Source organism: Solea solea, chromosome 8, assembly GCF_958295425.1.
Source record: "Solea solea chromosome 8, fSolSol10.1, whole genome shotgun sequence".
In the NCBI taxonomy this organism is placed as follows: Eukaryota; Metazoa; Chordata; class Actinopteri; order Pleuronectiformes; family Soleidae; genus Solea; species Solea solea.
The window spans coordinates 26632893-26650111 of record NC_081141.1 but is presented as its reverse complement, the minus strand read 5'-3'; the positions used below and the strand labels follow the sequence as shown (position 1 = coordinate 26650111).

The 17219-nt window shown below is 39.6% G+C and overlaps 1 protein-coding gene across 4 annotated transcripts; it reads left to right on the top strand.

Moving 5' to 3' along the window:
- The first annotated feature begins 1562 nt into the window (after positions 1-1562).
- Positions 1563-16207, top strand: dbnlb (drebrin-like b). Of its 4 annotated transcripts, XM_058636398.1 has the most exons (15): positions 1563-1721; positions 3996-4051; positions 4247-4359; positions 4440-4514; positions 5524-5673; positions 6254-6331; positions 6985-7136; positions 7236-7290; positions 8496-8567; positions 9575-9698; positions 10753-10869; positions 12855-12947; positions 13116-13177; positions 13271-13355; positions 14287-16207. In XM_058636398.1, exons 1-15 carry the CDS (start codon positions 1639-1641, stop codon positions 14421-14423), a joined length of 1452 nt encoding a protein of 483 aa, XP_058492381.1. In that variant the 5' UTR covers positions 1563-1638; the 3' UTR covers positions 14424-16207. The 4 variants fall into 4 exon arrangements, with proteins under 4 accessions (XP_058492381.1, XP_058492384.1, XP_058492382.1 ...); XM_058636401.1 differs by lacking the exon at positions 10753-10869; XM_058636399.1 differs by lacking the exon at positions 12855-12947.
- Positions 16208-17219: the final 1012 nt, after the last annotated feature.

Genomic DNA, 17219 nt, shown 5'->3' with positions numbered 1-17219 from the left:
GTTTTTGAAGCCTTACCTCTGAGTCTGGTTGAATTATTTTTTCTTTTTTGTACATAGATCTACAGTTTTATGAGTTATTTTTGCTGTAGAGCTTCAGATATAGCTGGGAAGTACCACCTTCTGATTAGTAACATATTCCCATAAGTCTCTCATGTACTAAACAAAATGTACCCATGGATTCACCCTTTATTTTGTTTCTGGGCATAATTAAATACATAGCCAATGAAAGAAAGGTTTTCCTGTCACAGATACTCACACTTTGCGGCTCAGCTAGCGAACAGTTGTGCTGATCCAATCCAGTTTCTTTGTAAAGCACAACAATAGGCAGATTAAATCTGTCTTCATAAATTCCACATCTTCAAAATGAAAAGCCTTCGGGGAGAAAAGAAGAGGAGAATTTGTAAATCGAATATAGAGGTATGTGACTGACAGCATGAAGAAAAGCTGTTGTCTGTCTATGGTCCCTAAGTCTGTTTCTGCCACTTGAAAAATAAAGATATATATTAATAAGTAATAATTATGAGATACTAAGTCGTACTTATGAGATACTAAGTCGGAATTATGATATACTAAGTCATACGTATGAGATACTAAGTCACGTATGAGATGAGGTACTAAGTTGTACATATGAGATGAGATACTAAGTCAATTATGAGATACTAAGTCATAAGTATGGGATACTAAGTCAATTATGATATACTAAGTCACGTATGAGATGAGGTACTAAGTCGTACATATGAGATGAGATGCTAAGTCATAAGTATGAGATACTAAGTCATAAGTATGAGATACTAAGTCATAAGTATGAAATACTCAGTCATAAGTATGAAATACTAAGTCATAAGTATGAGATACTAAGTCACGTATGAGATGAGGTACTAAGTCGTACATATGAGATGAGATACTAAGTCATAAGTATGAGATACTAAGTCGATTATGAGATACTAAGTCATAAGTATGAGATACTAAGTCAATTATGAGATACTAAGTCACGTATGAGATGAGGTACTAAGTCGTACATATGAGATGAGATACTAAGTCGATTATGAGATACTAAGTCATAAGTATGAGATACTAAGTCATAAGTATGAGATACTAAGTCGATTATGAGATACTAAGTCATAAGTATGAGTTACTAAGTCATAAGTATGAGATACTAAGTCGATTATGAGATACTAAGTCATAAGTATGAGATACTTAGTCAATTATGAGGTACTAAGTCGTACATATGAGATGAGATACTAAGTCGATTATGAGATACTAGGTCATAAGTATGAGATACTAAGTCAATTATGAGATACAAAGTCATAAGTATGAGATACTAAGTCAAATTTGAGATGCTAAGTTGTATCCATCCATCCATTATCTACCGCTTTATCCTCCACCGGTCGCGGGGTGGGTGCTATGCCAATCTCAGCTGACATAGGTGCGATAGGCGGGGTACACCCTGGACAGTCCGCCAGTCCATCGCATGTCCCTCTTAAAAAAAGATAAAGAAAAAGTTATGGACACCGCCTGTTTTGTTCGGCAGACCTGGCAACCCTGGCTGAAAGTCAGCATCAGCGTCGCCGCCACGCCTCCCAGTAGGAAGGGCGCATCCCGGATAGCTAGCTGGCTAGCTGTACTCAGCGTATAACGATGGCAGTAAACCTGAGCAAAAACGGCCCCGCGTTAACGGCCGCGTATAAAGACGTGGTGGATGAAAAATCCAGCACCAACTGGTAAAGAGCTGCTTTTTCTCTTTAAAATAATGTTTTAAAGATTCAAGGAGGTGCTGTTATTATACTAGCGTCAGAGTGTTGGCTAGCAGTGAGTTTGGTTAACCTTAACCTACCCAACCTTTGATAAACTGTGACCTAGTTATTTTGTTCGTATACTGTATGTTTTCTGCCTAAATAAAGTGTCGTGAAGCTTTCTCACATTTACTGTCAGGCTGATGAGAGATGAGCTAAATTAACAGCTACAAACACAGCTGGTTTGTGTTAGTTAACTGCACTAACTTACTAACCAACCAACCAAATAACTAAATATTTACAGTATGTATAATGTAATATTCATGAGTTTATAGTATGTGTATAATCTCTACCTCTCACTAAAAATGAGTGCATGGAAAGCAAATATTTAAGCTACTTCCTGGTTAAATTTCATTGAGATAAAACAATGACCAACATGTGAAAGTCAAATCCACTGACTTCCTCTACGCTGATTTGTCCTGAGGTCTGAAAGAAACCTGCAGATTACAACTGCCAACACTGTGTTTAATGATGACCTGAATTAATTAACTCCGAGGAGCAATTGCTCAGGGAGTCCCAGCTGTAATATCCACACACTCCTACTCCTCTCCTTGGATTTCACACACTTGCGGAATGTGTCCACAGCTGGTGACACACTACAAGATTATTATTTGCACGATTTTACCCACGATTCACAGTTGGGCAGTGTCTGCACTGGTCAGTGACGGTTGGCACAGAAATCTGTGAGTGTGTGAGGGGTAAAGACTCGTATCAGCATGTTTGTGAGGGGTAACAGTAGAGCTGCAATTAACGATTATTTTCATAATCGATTAATCTGTCGATTATTTTCTCGATGAATCGCTTGGTCCATAAAATATCAGAAAACCATAAAAAATGTTGATCGGTGTTTGTCAAACCTGGAAATGATGATGTTCTCAAATGTCTTGTTTTGTCCACAAACCAAAATGATTGACTTTTAATGATTAATTCGTTATCCAGAGCAAAGAAATGAAGAAAATATTCATATTGAAGAAGCTTAAACACTCAGAAATCTTGTTTTAATCATGAAAAAAGCTTCAAACCGATGAATCGATTATCAAAATAGTTGTCGATTAATTTAGTAATCGATTAATAATCGATTCAGCTCTAGGTAACAGACCTAACCTCATTCATAGTCAATCAAACGACTCTGGACACAATCACGTAGTGTGTACTGATTACAGACCCCACTGTGAACACACGTCGTCAACAGTCAATGAAAAAGAGAAGGTGGGACACAGGAAATGGCACTAGAAGACGAAGACGACAAGAAGTGGCGGGAATATCAAAATGACGATGATGTTTGTTTGCCTTTTAAATCAGTTTCATAGACATGGTCGCTCTCGTGAGAGTCTGTTGTGTTCAACCCGGTACAGAAAAAAGCTGCTGGATGTCCTCCATTGTTGTCTGTTGTGTTGTCTGTTATGTCGCGTTCAATGTCGTCATTCGTCGTTGTTTCCAGTACAACGCCACGCTACGTATCTCACTGACATAGCCCACATCCAGTCTATCAAATATACTGTTCTCAGACGAAAACGCAAGCCTGATCCAAACTGGACTGTACCATGATGGAAACACGGCTGTAGGGTCCATCCTTTGAACATGAATTGGTAAAAATACCCTGTATTATCCTATTTATGTCTTTTGTAATGGTTGCATTATGATGCTCTTTATTGTCTCATAGGTTCTTAGCTTAAACCTTTAATTTTACATGAGTTGCTAATGATGAGATCCCATTTCCCAAAGTGACTCAACATTCTTGTGGTCAGGCGACTGTGTTGGTTGCTTGGGAACCTTCATTTTGGCCTGACGAATGCAAACTCTCCTTTTGATATTTCATGATAACATGCTAAAGTCATGATGCTATCATTTTGGACCGAGTAAGCCTTGTTGACTCATCTTCAACCACAGCGATTGTGGTTGTGCTTATTTTTAGTGTCCTAATTGCTTTGTTCCAGACGTTCTGAGACATGTCTTGGTTCTATTTCGGAATTTGTAACTGGGCTGTTTGTGAGGTTCAACACAAACATACTTTGTCTGTAAAATATATCTTGTGGAAAAAGGGCTTGTATAGGTTTACAAAGCATCCAGTTTATAGTTTAATGTGAAATAATGCATGTCGGTGCTTGAATAACGTTCTCTCTCTGTCAGTTTGAGCCGTTTTACGATCATTTCTCAAGATAAAAATTATATGCTTTATCTGATCTTTCCCCCCCCCCCCAGGGCCTTGTTTACTTATGAGGGAAACAGTAATGATATCCGTCTGGCAGAAACAGGGGGTGAGTAACTGAATGTTATGATCTCAACACAATTGTCATTGTCAGCAGCATGCAGCTCCAGTCCTGGAATATCAGCACAAAAGAATTGCTTGCCTCTGCTGTCTCAACCCAACATTTGTAAGAGGGAAGAAATGTCCTCTGTTACACAACTTGCCGCAATAACCCTCTGACTCTACCACAATGTTGATGTATCAGATGGAGGTCTGGAGGAGTTGGTTGAGGAACTCAACAGTGGAAAAGTCATGTACGCTTTCTGCCGTGTCGAGGATCCAAATTCCGGCCTGCCTAAATACGTCCTCATCAACTGGGTGAGTGCAACACAGACAGACTTTATTTTGTCGTTGTAGTGGCCATGCTTGACCTTATAGAATCAATATATGCGTTTCAGACCGGGGAAGGAGTGAACGACTCCAGGAAAGGACTGTGTGCAAACCATGTCAGCTCCATGGCCAATTTTCTTAAGGTAACGCCACTTTCATTTTTGAGTTGAGTTTAAAGGCGAACATAACTAACATATATGTTAGTTATGGAAGTCTACTTACATATATTCATTTGTTTTCATGGTTAAAATCCTCCTAATCGCTGCAAACGAGCCGATCAAAATATCTCCTCACTGACACTCTCGTCAGCCGCGCTGTTTCAGACCAAAACCACACCCCCAGAACGTGGACTGTGTTGTGATTGGCCAGACAACGAGAGCTTTCCTAATGTCCTGTGATTGGCCAGGTACCTGGAAGTGACGTAATAGATAGGCCAGCTCTCAGATACACAGCTCCCCCTCTGGCACGGTGGATGCTCTGCATCTCAGCAGCTACAACGAGAGTAGTTCTTCTTCTGCGGTTGAATGTACGCAACCGGATGTGCCCGGACTAGTGCCCGCACTAGGAGGCGCTACGGTGGTGAGAGGAGTGGTGAGGTATACTGATGACAACATCAAACTACGGAAGTGCCGATTGGAGCTTCCGGTCTATGTGGCCTTTAATATTAGTTGAATATAAGAACATTAGGCAGCCCATGGCCAAGAGGAAAATAATTGGGCTTGTAACTGGATGGTTGCTGGGTTCAAATCCTGGGTGCCCCTGAGCAAGCCATTGCTCCCTGGTGCAGATAAGTGCTGCCCACTGCTCCTGCCTCTGGCTTGTGTGTGTTCACTACTGGTTATATAATAACGATGGGTTACATGCAGGTCAAATTCACTACCACTAATTGGTCCGTGTGCAAAAATAAATAGAAAGACAGAGAAGAACTTGACATGTTGAAGTAATATTTAGAGTGGGTATTCAACTTGAACACCCCCGTAGATCAGATTTAACTACTACAACACAAACCCCGACCCAGGATTTCAAGATGCCTTGTAAAATCATTCTTCTACTTGAGCTATAAATTACACTTATGTCTCATCTCAACCGAGGTGAACAACCACAGGTGTTTTTAAGAAAATTAACAGAAACTTCTCCGTTGTGTCGTTTCAGGGAGCCCACGTCACGATAAATGCCAGAGCCGATGAGGACGTGGAGCCCGATGTGATCGTGCAGAAAGTAGGGAAAGCCTCAGGAGCCAACTACAGTTTCCACAAGGAATCCTCCGGTCGCTTCAGGGACAGTGGTCCTCAGGGTCCTGTGGTATGAACTCCCGTTTGATGTTTGTTTGTACGCTAGAACAGATAAACACTTAGCTTACAGTATTTCTTATCTCACCGTCCTGGAGTTGTGACTAAAGGTCCAAAAACATTACCCGATTCGTGCAGGTGCATGTGCAAAAGTGCAGCTACTTCCTGTTAGCACTATTATTTGACGACCGTCGTGGTGTCTACCCACCATAAAACAAAAGACAAAGAAACCGCTAATGTGTATTTCTTTCTAAAAATAAAATCCCTAACATAAATTGTTAAGACAGGGAAGTAGCTGCACTTTGCACATGCATAGAACAAAGCTGTATTTGCTCTAGCGGTGTTTAATCATGACGTGTGTAGACGATTTCGTGTTTCGGTTGTTCATTTTTAGTACTCTTTAGTACTTGTTATCAAAGTATTATCATTATCAAGTATTAACAGTGTGTGTGTAGTGAAGGTCATACAAAGTGAACCACTTAGATCAGACGTTATGTTTTAATCATGAGAAATCCTCAAACCAGAACTTGAGACCGCTGTCTTATTTAAAATTGTGTTGATTGTGTATTGTTTTTTTTCCCCCCTTTGTTCAGGGCTCAGTGTATCAAAAGACCAACGCTATGTCCGAAATCAGAAAGACCAATAAAGACACCTTCTGGGCACAGACGGAGGTAAGTTCCCAACAAATCACTTGAGTTTAATAATCATTTAAAAATATGCTAAATGATAAAAAAGTGCCAGAACTCTTTGGAGTTGTCAGTTCTAGTATGTCGTCTTTTCCTTAGGAACTGTCACAGATGCAACCACAGATGACGATGCTGCTCATTTCCTTTCTTTCTTTTCTTTGGTGAAATCAAGATTATAATCTTACCTGTGCACCTTTCAAATATAAACAAGTTGCACGCTCCTCAGCTCCACAGTCTACTCTCTCTGTGTTTCATCTCATGAAGTGCGCTGCACACAGGAAGTGATTTACGCAAGTCACGACAGAAGTCGGTAGTAGCGACATAGGTTGCAGTTTGGCTGAAAACACACATAGGCACCAATGAAAATTTTGAAAAGTGAATTCAACTGCAAAATGTTGCTTTTTCAGCAGTTTGATGGGATTAATGCTTCTTATCTCCATCCGCCCATGCTCTTCTGCTGTATACACACAAACACCCCCTCACTCAGGTCTGATAGTATTGCTTGACAGAGCCTGTTTTCAAATAAAGGGCGCAGCAAACGGATAATGCTCAACAAAAACCAAGCAGACAAATAGTTTCACTATGTGTACACTAGTAAACCTGGAGCTAACCCAGGGCTGCTGTGTTTGGCTCTTCAGAAAGAAGAGGAGAAACGTCGGCAGGAGGAGCGGCGCAAGATGGATGAAGAGCGCCAGCAGCTGGAGAGAGAGAGGAAAGACAGGGAGGCCAAAGAGGCAGCACTGAGGGAAAAGAGGGACAAAGAGAAAGCTTCTGAAATCGAGCAACAGAAGTACGTATCACCTGAACGGGAAGTGGTCGAGACCGGTTTGTAACGGTATCTGATGAAAGGTTCAAATGCACCTTTCAAATGTCCTTTTTTGATTGACAGGAAGTACCAGCAGCAGCAGGAAGCTGAGAACAAAGAGCATGAGAAACAACGCTGGGTGAGTGTCTCGCTGTCCCCCGACTGTCTCACGACCTGACAGAGACATGAGGGCGCTGATGAGAGTGAATGGAGACTGTGTTTAGGGGTGGGAGTTTCTGCACACCTTACTATTCAACTCGGAGGACTACATTTAAACTATAATTTGATCCTCCATGTATCTCAAACTGTGTATTTAATGATCCATAATCATAATTACTATTAATACAAATGCAATAATACATTTTCTGAGGAAAAGACACGACTGTGCGTCTCTTAAAGCAATGTTGAATGCAGAATTAATTCAGCCTAGCAGCAGAGAGTGGGACCCAGATGTCATGTAATCTTTATGCATCTATAGACAAATACTGCGAATAACAACATTATAACCAACTGACTCTTCATCTGCCTCAGCCATTCATAAACAATATTATAATATGTCTATCCTATTGTATGCATTTATTGTGAAATATCATCATTGTCACAGCCAAAATGAATTATTACAATAGAGTCACATATTTGCACGTCTGCTAGGTTTGTGTTTCCTTTGTACGTACTTGAATAAACAAGTGTCTTGTACTACACATTATATAGATTATTGGAATATAACGCAGACCTGGAAATCCTGGAAAAAATTGATAGGTGTTTCCGTAAACCTCAAAATGACACGAGGGCGTGTTTGTTGGAGTGTCGTTTTCTAATTAACCGAGTTCTCTTATCTTTTTTCAGCTTCTTAAATGTAAATATTTTTCTTTTTTCCATATTTCAAATGAATCATTAAGACTGAGATTCAATTCAATTCAAGGTTTGGGAAACATTTTATGAACCAAACAAGGATTTTCTTATAGTTGCAGGTATAATATTTGTTTGTTTTTTGGTCCACAAACCAAATTCATTCAGTTTACTGTCACAGTCACAGATGAGCAAATACACCAGAATATGTTCACATTCAAGAAGCTGAAACCACAGAATTTTAGAGAGAAACTCGCACATACGTGTAATAAGTGTTTTTTGAGTCATCGATTAGGCTGCAGACCAAAAGCAGAGGGAAATAAATATCAATGGCTGTAATTTTTATTTTTGAAGAGAGAATTTTGAGTTTCTAAGTATAGAGTTTTATGTTATGTTGATAGTTAAGTAAGTTTCCGTAGTTTCACATGCTATAGACACATTAGTCAGGAAGTTAGTGAATGTGAGCGGTGTCATCAGTGATGTTAACGTCATCAGGAGGAGCAGAAGGAGAAGGAGTCAGTCCAGAAGAAAGCACTCAGGAGAGGTGAATCTGTGGAGAAGGCCAATGTGAGTTTACCCATGCTGAAAGTGATCTCCACACACACACACACACACACACAACACTTCTCTCTCCTTTTTTTCTAAACGTTCTAAAGCTTTTTATGACTTTATTGCATGACCTCTGTCCACATGTGACGGCTGCGTCTCTGATCACCTGCTTCTCATGTGCTCTGCTATTTTTAGATTTACAGATTTCGAAAGTGGCATAAATAATATAGTACATGATTTTATTTTGAAACGGGTACACTACGTGTTGTTTTCCTGTTCTAAATATTGAAACTGTGTTGATTGTAACCGACTGTTTTGCTGCACAATGCACTAAAAATTGGTCTTGTGCGGAATTCTAATTTGTCAATATTTGAGCTAAAATTAAAAGTAAGATATTCCACACAGCGCTAGGCAATATATCGATATTATAGCTACAGAATATCATGACATGAGGCTTGATTTTGTCATATGTGATATGACTTTTCCTGGTTTTTAAAGGCTGTTGCTTTGAAAATCATCATATTTATTATACTGAATTAGTTAAATGCACTAAATATTATACATATTTATTAAAAAAATACATTGAATTGACATAAATTATGTTTTAAAAAGTCTCTTAATAAAACATTTTTTTTAATCTGTTGACCTAATTATTTGTGTGATAGCAGAATTTGATTGTCTCTCGTAAAAATGAAATTAAATGAAATAAACCAGGTATTATCTAAAATGAAAAGTAATGATCATATGTATTTTAAGATCATGTAATACAGCTCATAAACAGCAAATCATTTATTTTAGAGTGTATTTAAGCACAAACATCTCAAAAGAAAACTTACCATGAAACAACCTGATCTCGTGTAATTGGATACAGCCTAAAATATCCAGCTATTATTTATAAGCCATATCGACCCAGCCTTCGTTCCACATCACAAACCCCGCTGCTCACTTCTCCAACATTTGCCACCACGTTGTTCATTACCTTGTGCCCATCTGTCGTGCATTACACAAATTATTTATTTTCTCAGGAGGCGGCCTCTCTCATCTCTCAGCGCGCCATGAACCCCAGGGAGATGTTCATGCAGAGGGAGAGAGGAATAACTCCCAGTGACGCAGACGTCCCCTCTGCGGCCCCCGCGAGTTCACAGCCAGGTATCATCATCACCCAAACACCGACAATCAAACTGTTTGCTTCTCCTTTGTTTACTGCAGAGCTCTCTCTCTCTCAAGATGTTATTTTGACAATCTAAACAAAGAACTGAACTAAAACGCAACGCTTGGTGGAAACGGGGCTTAATTCCCTTTCTGTCAGGTCGTGGTTGATGCCATCAGGTGATTTTCTCTATGAGGAAACTAGTGCTTCAACTGTAGGCTGAACAATTTAGTTTTGTTTTACCTGTTTCTAAATCTCAGTTGCGATATAACTTTTAAAGTCAATATTCAGTTTAATATGTGTTCAAGACCCCTACGCTCTGTTCTTTAGGTATAAACCAGTGAATATGTGTTTCGAGTTGATGCTGTTTGTTGATCAGTTTAGTGAAAAATGTACTGCCCTCTCTGGTCATTTGCATTTTGCCACTGGCTTTCTTAGTGGCACACACTTTTTGTTCACCCTCTTGTCCAACCAGAGCGAGGCTCGTTCCCCCAGACTCCTCCCCCTTTTATAAACGCAGGAGGTGTCGTTTTTGACGCCTCTTGTTTAGTTTTTATTGTATTGTTATTTTAACAGGGACAGTGCACAAAAAAAAGTAATTGAACCAGATCTCATTGGCCAGGCCACGCCCCCTGCACTGCTTCCCACTTCCTCCCTCACTCCGCTCTCAGCCCGCTTCATGGCATCAGACATTTGGCAGAGTTAGCTTCAGAATAGGGGGTTTAGTTACACTTTAAAACCAGATGGAGCATCATCTCATGAAAATATTAGTTTTTATACTCGTTTATTCAATATTTAAATATAAAACTTCGATGTTGCGATTTGCTGATTAAGTTTCAACGATTTATTGTTCAGCCCTGTTCAACGCCGTCCTCTTCTCAGTGCTTCAACTCTCCCATCAGACTGTCCGGTTGTCTCCCAGTCATATTTAACCACAGTGTCTCCATCATGGTGTCCTTGTCTTCTTCTGCTTTCTCTCTCTCTCACTCTCTCTCTCTCTCTCTCTCTCCCTCGCTGCATGTTTTGTGGGTTCCATATTGTGTCTCCGCTCAGGGCGTCTGCACAGCCTGTTTCTGCCTAAGCAAGCGTATGAATCTGAGCGAGCCGGCTCACCGCAGCGCCAAGCTTCGCCTGAGCCCGCGGGCTCCGCCTCTCCCGTCCGTGCAGCAGGTGTGAGACTCACGCCGACACACAAACACTCAACACCAAGGCTATGTCCACATTAGTGCGTTATTGGTTAAAAATTGCGTAACTTCTGCTCCAGATTTGCCTTCTGTCCACACTATTCCCAATTTGAGCCCTTAAAACTGAGAGTTTTATATCGAACCAACACTTTGAGAGCCAGGAAAAGCTATTTTTCAAATAAAACGTGCGGGAAAATCTAAAAATCTTACCCTTGTGTGGGTGTTTGTGCTCTTGATTTTAGTGTTCAGTCATTTTGAGGGATTTATTTATGTATGAAGACATTTCTTGAAACCTTGCTGAGTTTAGAGAAAAGAAAAATATGCTATGTGAAAGTTCTGTTTCTGTGTGGATGAGATCTCAGTCTTCTTTCACCATCCTGCGTATGCGTACTTCTAGTTACCAAAACTTCTAGACCGTTACAACCCTCATGTGGAGAATAAAGCGGTAGAAGATGGATGAATGGAAACCGGAAAGCAAAGAAATAGAGCTTTGCACCCTTCTAGTTGTCATTAAGGTAGAACCTCTGGACTTCCACGGAACCAGCGTCTAATCAGACAGGATTCACGTGTAGCTTCTCAGTACCGTAAACAGTTCTACAGACAAAATCAAAATAAATCCAGTCGGCCTGATTGTCGTGTCAGTCATAAGAGTTAAGGGTTTTTTTGAGTGTGAAAACGTTACCTGAAGCGATGCCTGGTTTACAGAAAAGCAAAAGATTGAACGTGAAAGTTTGTTTCCGCTCGTCCAGACTAAGATCTTCCTCACAGAAACAGGAGACCTTTGAAAACAGTGACCCAGTTACCCACATTCACTTCCTGGCTTACTTTCAGTCTCACAGTATTGTCGTCACAGAAATCCCTTCATCTTAATTCTTCAACATCGTCGTTTCTCGTTAGTTTCTGAAACGAAGCAAAACAACTGCACAGGAGAGAATCGGCTTGTCAGCACATTTGAATGTTCGTGTTGTACACGTTTTCACATGTGTTTGTATTTATCAATTATAACAAAGTTATAAACCACTTTGATTATCAGGTAATTCGTTTCTGCCCTTTTTTTTCAATAATTAAAACAAGTTCTATGATTATTTTCAGCTCCTTTTAATGTGAATTTTTTCACTTTTTTTGCTCCATATAACAGAGAAATTGTCAAAACTGATACATTTCAATGTTTGGAAAACACAGATCAACGGTTTTCATTTTATGACATTTTATGGACCTAACAATTAAATAATCTAGATAATAATTGAAAGATTAAATGATTATGAAAATAATCGTTGATTGCAGCCCTAGTTGATGTGGATGCAGATACCAGGGTTTATTCTGGTGCTTGATTTTTATATTAAATAATGACTGTATTTCTGCGGCTGAACAGTTCTCTTAGTAGTTTGAAGAATATAATAAGTTCTAAGTCTAAATGAACGTTTAGGACATAAAACCATCACTTTTATTGTGATTAAAAACTGTGAAATAATTATTTTGAATATGTTTGTATTCATATACATTCATCACAGCCTTAAGGTGCTGGAAAAACTTGTAAAATGGACCTTGAAAGTGCTTGAAATTGGTCTTGGTCCCTGTGATATGGAGCTGAAACCCCTCGTCTGAAGGCGGATACATTTTATAATTCAAATAAAAACGTCACAGTGTGGATGTAGCCTCACACACTGACTCTAGTGACTCAGCCTCATTCTTAACTAAAAGATCAGTCTTCTCATTGTTGTGCTCGTGCGTCATCGTCTTCATTGTCTAATCATGACACATGCTTCCATTCATCAAACTTTGTGTTTTCATCATGAGCCTGGAGATCAGTTCTTCTGCTGCTGATCGCTGCTGCTGCTGATCGTTGTGTTTAAAGTGCAGGGGAAGAATGTTCTCATGTCTGAGGCAGGTGGTGGTTTCCAGCCTGTGTGGGCTTGTGTTTGTGTTCCTCTGTATCCATGCGTGTCTGTGCTTGTGTTTTTGGGTGATAAGAGCCTGATGTGGATGACCTGGAACAGTCCAGGTGTGAGTATGATGAGCAGCAGCAGGAGGAGGAGGCAGCAGCTCCTCAGGACCAGCAGAAAGGTGGGGCCCATGTCACATTTCACCCGCCCATCTGCTTCTTACACTCAGAAAGTGGATTATTCCCCCCAGTAATACTGTAATGGGATTAGCAGCTGCTGCTGCCACCTGCTGGTGGATGGATAGCACAGCTCAGACAGCATCACACTGACTTTAATCTTGTCTTTTCAGAGGAGGCACCGGTAGTCGACAACACTCCCGTCCAGGAGCCGGCGCCTGAAGAGCCTGTGCAGGTGGTTGTTTACTTCCTGTTCATCTGGACACTTTTTCTTCCTTCACGTAAATAAATCCAGAAAAAACACATTTGACCTAATTTTCCCCCTCAGGTGGAGAAGAATAACTACGAGGTGGCGACTGACGAGAGCTCGGCTAAAACTGTCTGTGCCAGAGCCTTATACGACTACCAGGCTGGTGAGGTTTAGTTTTTTGTCAGTGTTAAGGACAAATTAACATCCTTTTTTATTAAAAAAGGGACAGCCTACAGTTAAATGCATTAATATTAACATTTAGGCATTACACAATGAGTCGATTACTAAATTAATCTTCAGAGGATGAAGAGATTATATGAAAACTATTGTTAGTTATCGATTGATAATTTTGTTCTTTTCAGAAAGAGGAGCGTCAGATGATAATTGATACCAATTTCTTGTTTTGGCCCACATATTTAGTCAATTTAAAAAAAATTCCTCCATCTGATGAAATATAACGGTTTAATGATGACAATAATACCAAAAAAATGCTTAACTTCAGTAACCAGTTATTGGACTTGCACTTATTGCACCTATTGTCTCTTTTAACTAAAGCTAGATATCAAATGCATGAAACAGGTCATGAAAACTACAAAAAAAGTAATATTTGGATGGAAAAAAGAAAGTTTAAGCAATATTTATTAATCAGTCTACGTCTATTTAATATTGCAGTAACAAATTCACAGTGTGATTGTGATTGTAACATAGCTCTGAATATCATGTAGTATTTAGCTTGTAATTCTGAACATTTGTGGCTGCTCTGATTACTAAAAATTGGCATTTACTATAGAAATACCCATGTTAGTCGACTTCTATTATTAATGTATTGTGAGATTTTTACATTGTATTGCATTTACATTCAAGATTCAAGATTCAAAGTGTTTATTGTCATATGCACAGTAAAGAAACACGTTTCCCTGTACAATGAAATTCTTACTTTGCTGTCCACTCAAAAAACATATCTCTATATATTCAGTGTTATGTCACCTTTTGGCCATTTCTACATTTTAGCATTGTTGCACCTTCACATGTAAATCATCTATAATCTTTTTGCGCCGCTCACGCTCACATGCACTTCTCTCTCCTTCCATCAGCCGACGACACGGAGATCTCGTTCGACCCCGACGACATCATCACCGGGATCGAGATGATCGACGAGGGCTGGTGGCGAGGATACGACCCCAAAGGCCACTTTGGAATGTTCCCAGCCAATTACGTGGAGCTCGTCTAGCCTGTCGCGGCCCCGCCTCCTCCCCTCCTCCCTCCTCCTCCTCCTCCTCCCTCTCTTCCCCTTCCACCCGTACAGATCATCACACAGACAGTAAAACACACACACACACACACACACGGCAGAGTCAGTCGTCAGGCTGACAACACGGAGCAAATGAGTCTCCACATCAAGGACCAATGAACAAAAAAAAAAAAAAAAAAAAAGGTTTCCAAAAAGAAAAAAAGTCATTTCATTAAATGATTGATGTTGATGGCATAGTTTAGGGATTCGTGGAAACTTAAAGTCCCTCCCACTCAGTCTTTACCTGTAAATGTGATGCAGTACAATGATCGGCCTTCGTTATCTTGAGAAGTTCTCACATTTCTAGTTCACATTCCTTTACAAAGTGACTTCAGTTCTAATTCAGGTATTAGTTTTAGGGCTGGGTATCGGCTGATTTTCCGCTTTATCACTTGGATCAGTTTTTTCGATATGATGCGTTTCACAGTAATGAGACATTTCATTTTCCATGCCAGGTTTGCTTGGTGTTGAAAGAGATTTTCACAGAATTAAGACTGAAAACTGTGTAAAATCTGGATCGCTCTCACATGGTACGTCATTAAAAATATCAGGGACGCACAATATTATCGGCACAATATCCGTATCGGACGATATTCACTTTAAAATACGACTGAATAAAACGGAAGGCTGAATCTACATATGTGTTAATTTCACAACAGAAGAGATGAAATTACCTGAGGTTCGGCGTGGGGGACGTATATATATTGGTATCGATAGCGGTTACCGGCCCAAGAACTCCCGATATATCGGCATCTCAGGTGTTGGCAAAGAGTCAAATATCATGCATCCTTCTAGTAGTTACATTAACACACTTTGTGTTTAATTTGACCACACAGTGCAATACAGTCGTTAATAATTTGAGCTCAAACATGAAAAAATCAAACTATCCAGCCTAGAAGCTCTTCAGCCATTTAAAGTAATTAACCAAAGAAAACGGTGATGTTTTGAAGTGATGGATGGAACGGAAAACACAAACAGACTAAAAATGTCCTCCTCAGCAGCAAGAGATCCATCCAATAATTATAGGAATCAACATCAGATCGATATGAATCAGAAAATCAGTAGTTTTATTTAACCCAGCCCTAATGATTTTGTTACTTGTAGCAAACGCGTCTGAACATTTCAGGAGGGAAAAATCAAAGACGGTGTTTTTGCCTTTTTTTTTGTTTCTTTGCCTTTCTTTACCGGCAGACTGAATTTTCCTTTTTTTTTATTATTCTTATTCTTATTGTTATGATGCAGTTGAACCTCTTACATTCTGTGTGAATTAAAACAACAAACCTTTTTTTAGCTTTAGTAAACTGTTCCGAGTGTGGTTGACGTGAGTGTTTAAGACGAAACAAAAGAAATCATGTTTGCTGTGCTCCTGCTGGGGGAATGAAAAACAGGGCGAAGTTTCCCTTTAACTGTGACTAAACTGGGTCTAAACGCTTATGTTTTCATTTCAATCTCCTTCTGTGAATCAGATCATTTCAACACGTCTTCACGCGCGCTTTCAGGAACGAGCTAAAATCACGTCGGGATCATTTCTGCTCTGTCAGATTGGGATTAGAAGAGAAAATTCATTGTTTTAAACCTTTTGAGGGTCGGTAGGAAACAAGGGGCATATTATGTGTTTGTTGCATCATTCCTTCATTCATTCATTCATTCATTCATGTTTGTTTTTCCCAGAGTCTATATAATAATGCACAGACATTCTTCATAATAAAACAAATAAACAAGCAGGCATTTTCGTATATATCTGTATGCATGAGACTGTGTGATGTGAAATAACGTAGAAGAATCTGAGAGGGATTTTCAGAGGTTTAACAGTAACTCAGACACACACACACACACACACACACACACACACAGAGAGACAAACTTCGCTGTAAAATCAGTTTCCTGGAATAAGGCAACAGCTGGGGAATTCACCGCGTTAATGCATAAGTTTCATTTTCACAAGAAATATAAGATTTCTATCTCACCCACATCCTTCACTCACCGGTGTGCGTGAGTGAATGAAGTCTGAATAATAACAAAATAATAATAACCAGATACAGTATAATGTCCCCTACTTACCTCCTATCGCTGTGTCTCTTTCTCACCCTCTCACATAGTAGAGATGGTAACATTGATTTCTGCTGGGATTCACGTTCACATTCAAAGGTTTATGTTGTAAAATTGAGGCTAAATGAGTCTTAGGCCAGAACTCTCTTGTAAAAGACATTTTTAGTGTTTTAATCCTGGTTGAATAGGGAATAAAAATGAATAAAATAACACTTTAACTAACCAGATCTGTATGTGTTTACAAAGTATACACTAAATGTACGTAAAGGCTTGTGACAAAGCTGAATAGACCACTCAAAAATCACTAATGATTATGATCTGCAGTTTAATTTGAGGCAATAAGATGAAAAAACACAATAATTGATACTTCAGGAAAGTTGTAACGTGACTTAGATTAGATTGTAAACTGTTTGGAAGGTTCATTTAAAACCAGGCTGGAGTCGTCGTCATAGCTGTATTTAAAGTAACAAGGGTTTCACGGTTCCCACGGGTCCTTGAAATCCTTGAACGTTTGTGAAAATCAAACCTAAATAGACATGGGTCATTGAAAGAAAGAAGTAAGTTAATGTTTAGGTAAATGTCTCCCTTGTTTGTTACGACGCCACCTACTCTTTATCTACGTAGACTAGACCTACGCAGAAGAAACACTGTCCACTGTCTCTCTCTCTCGCTCCGACTGTTAACGTG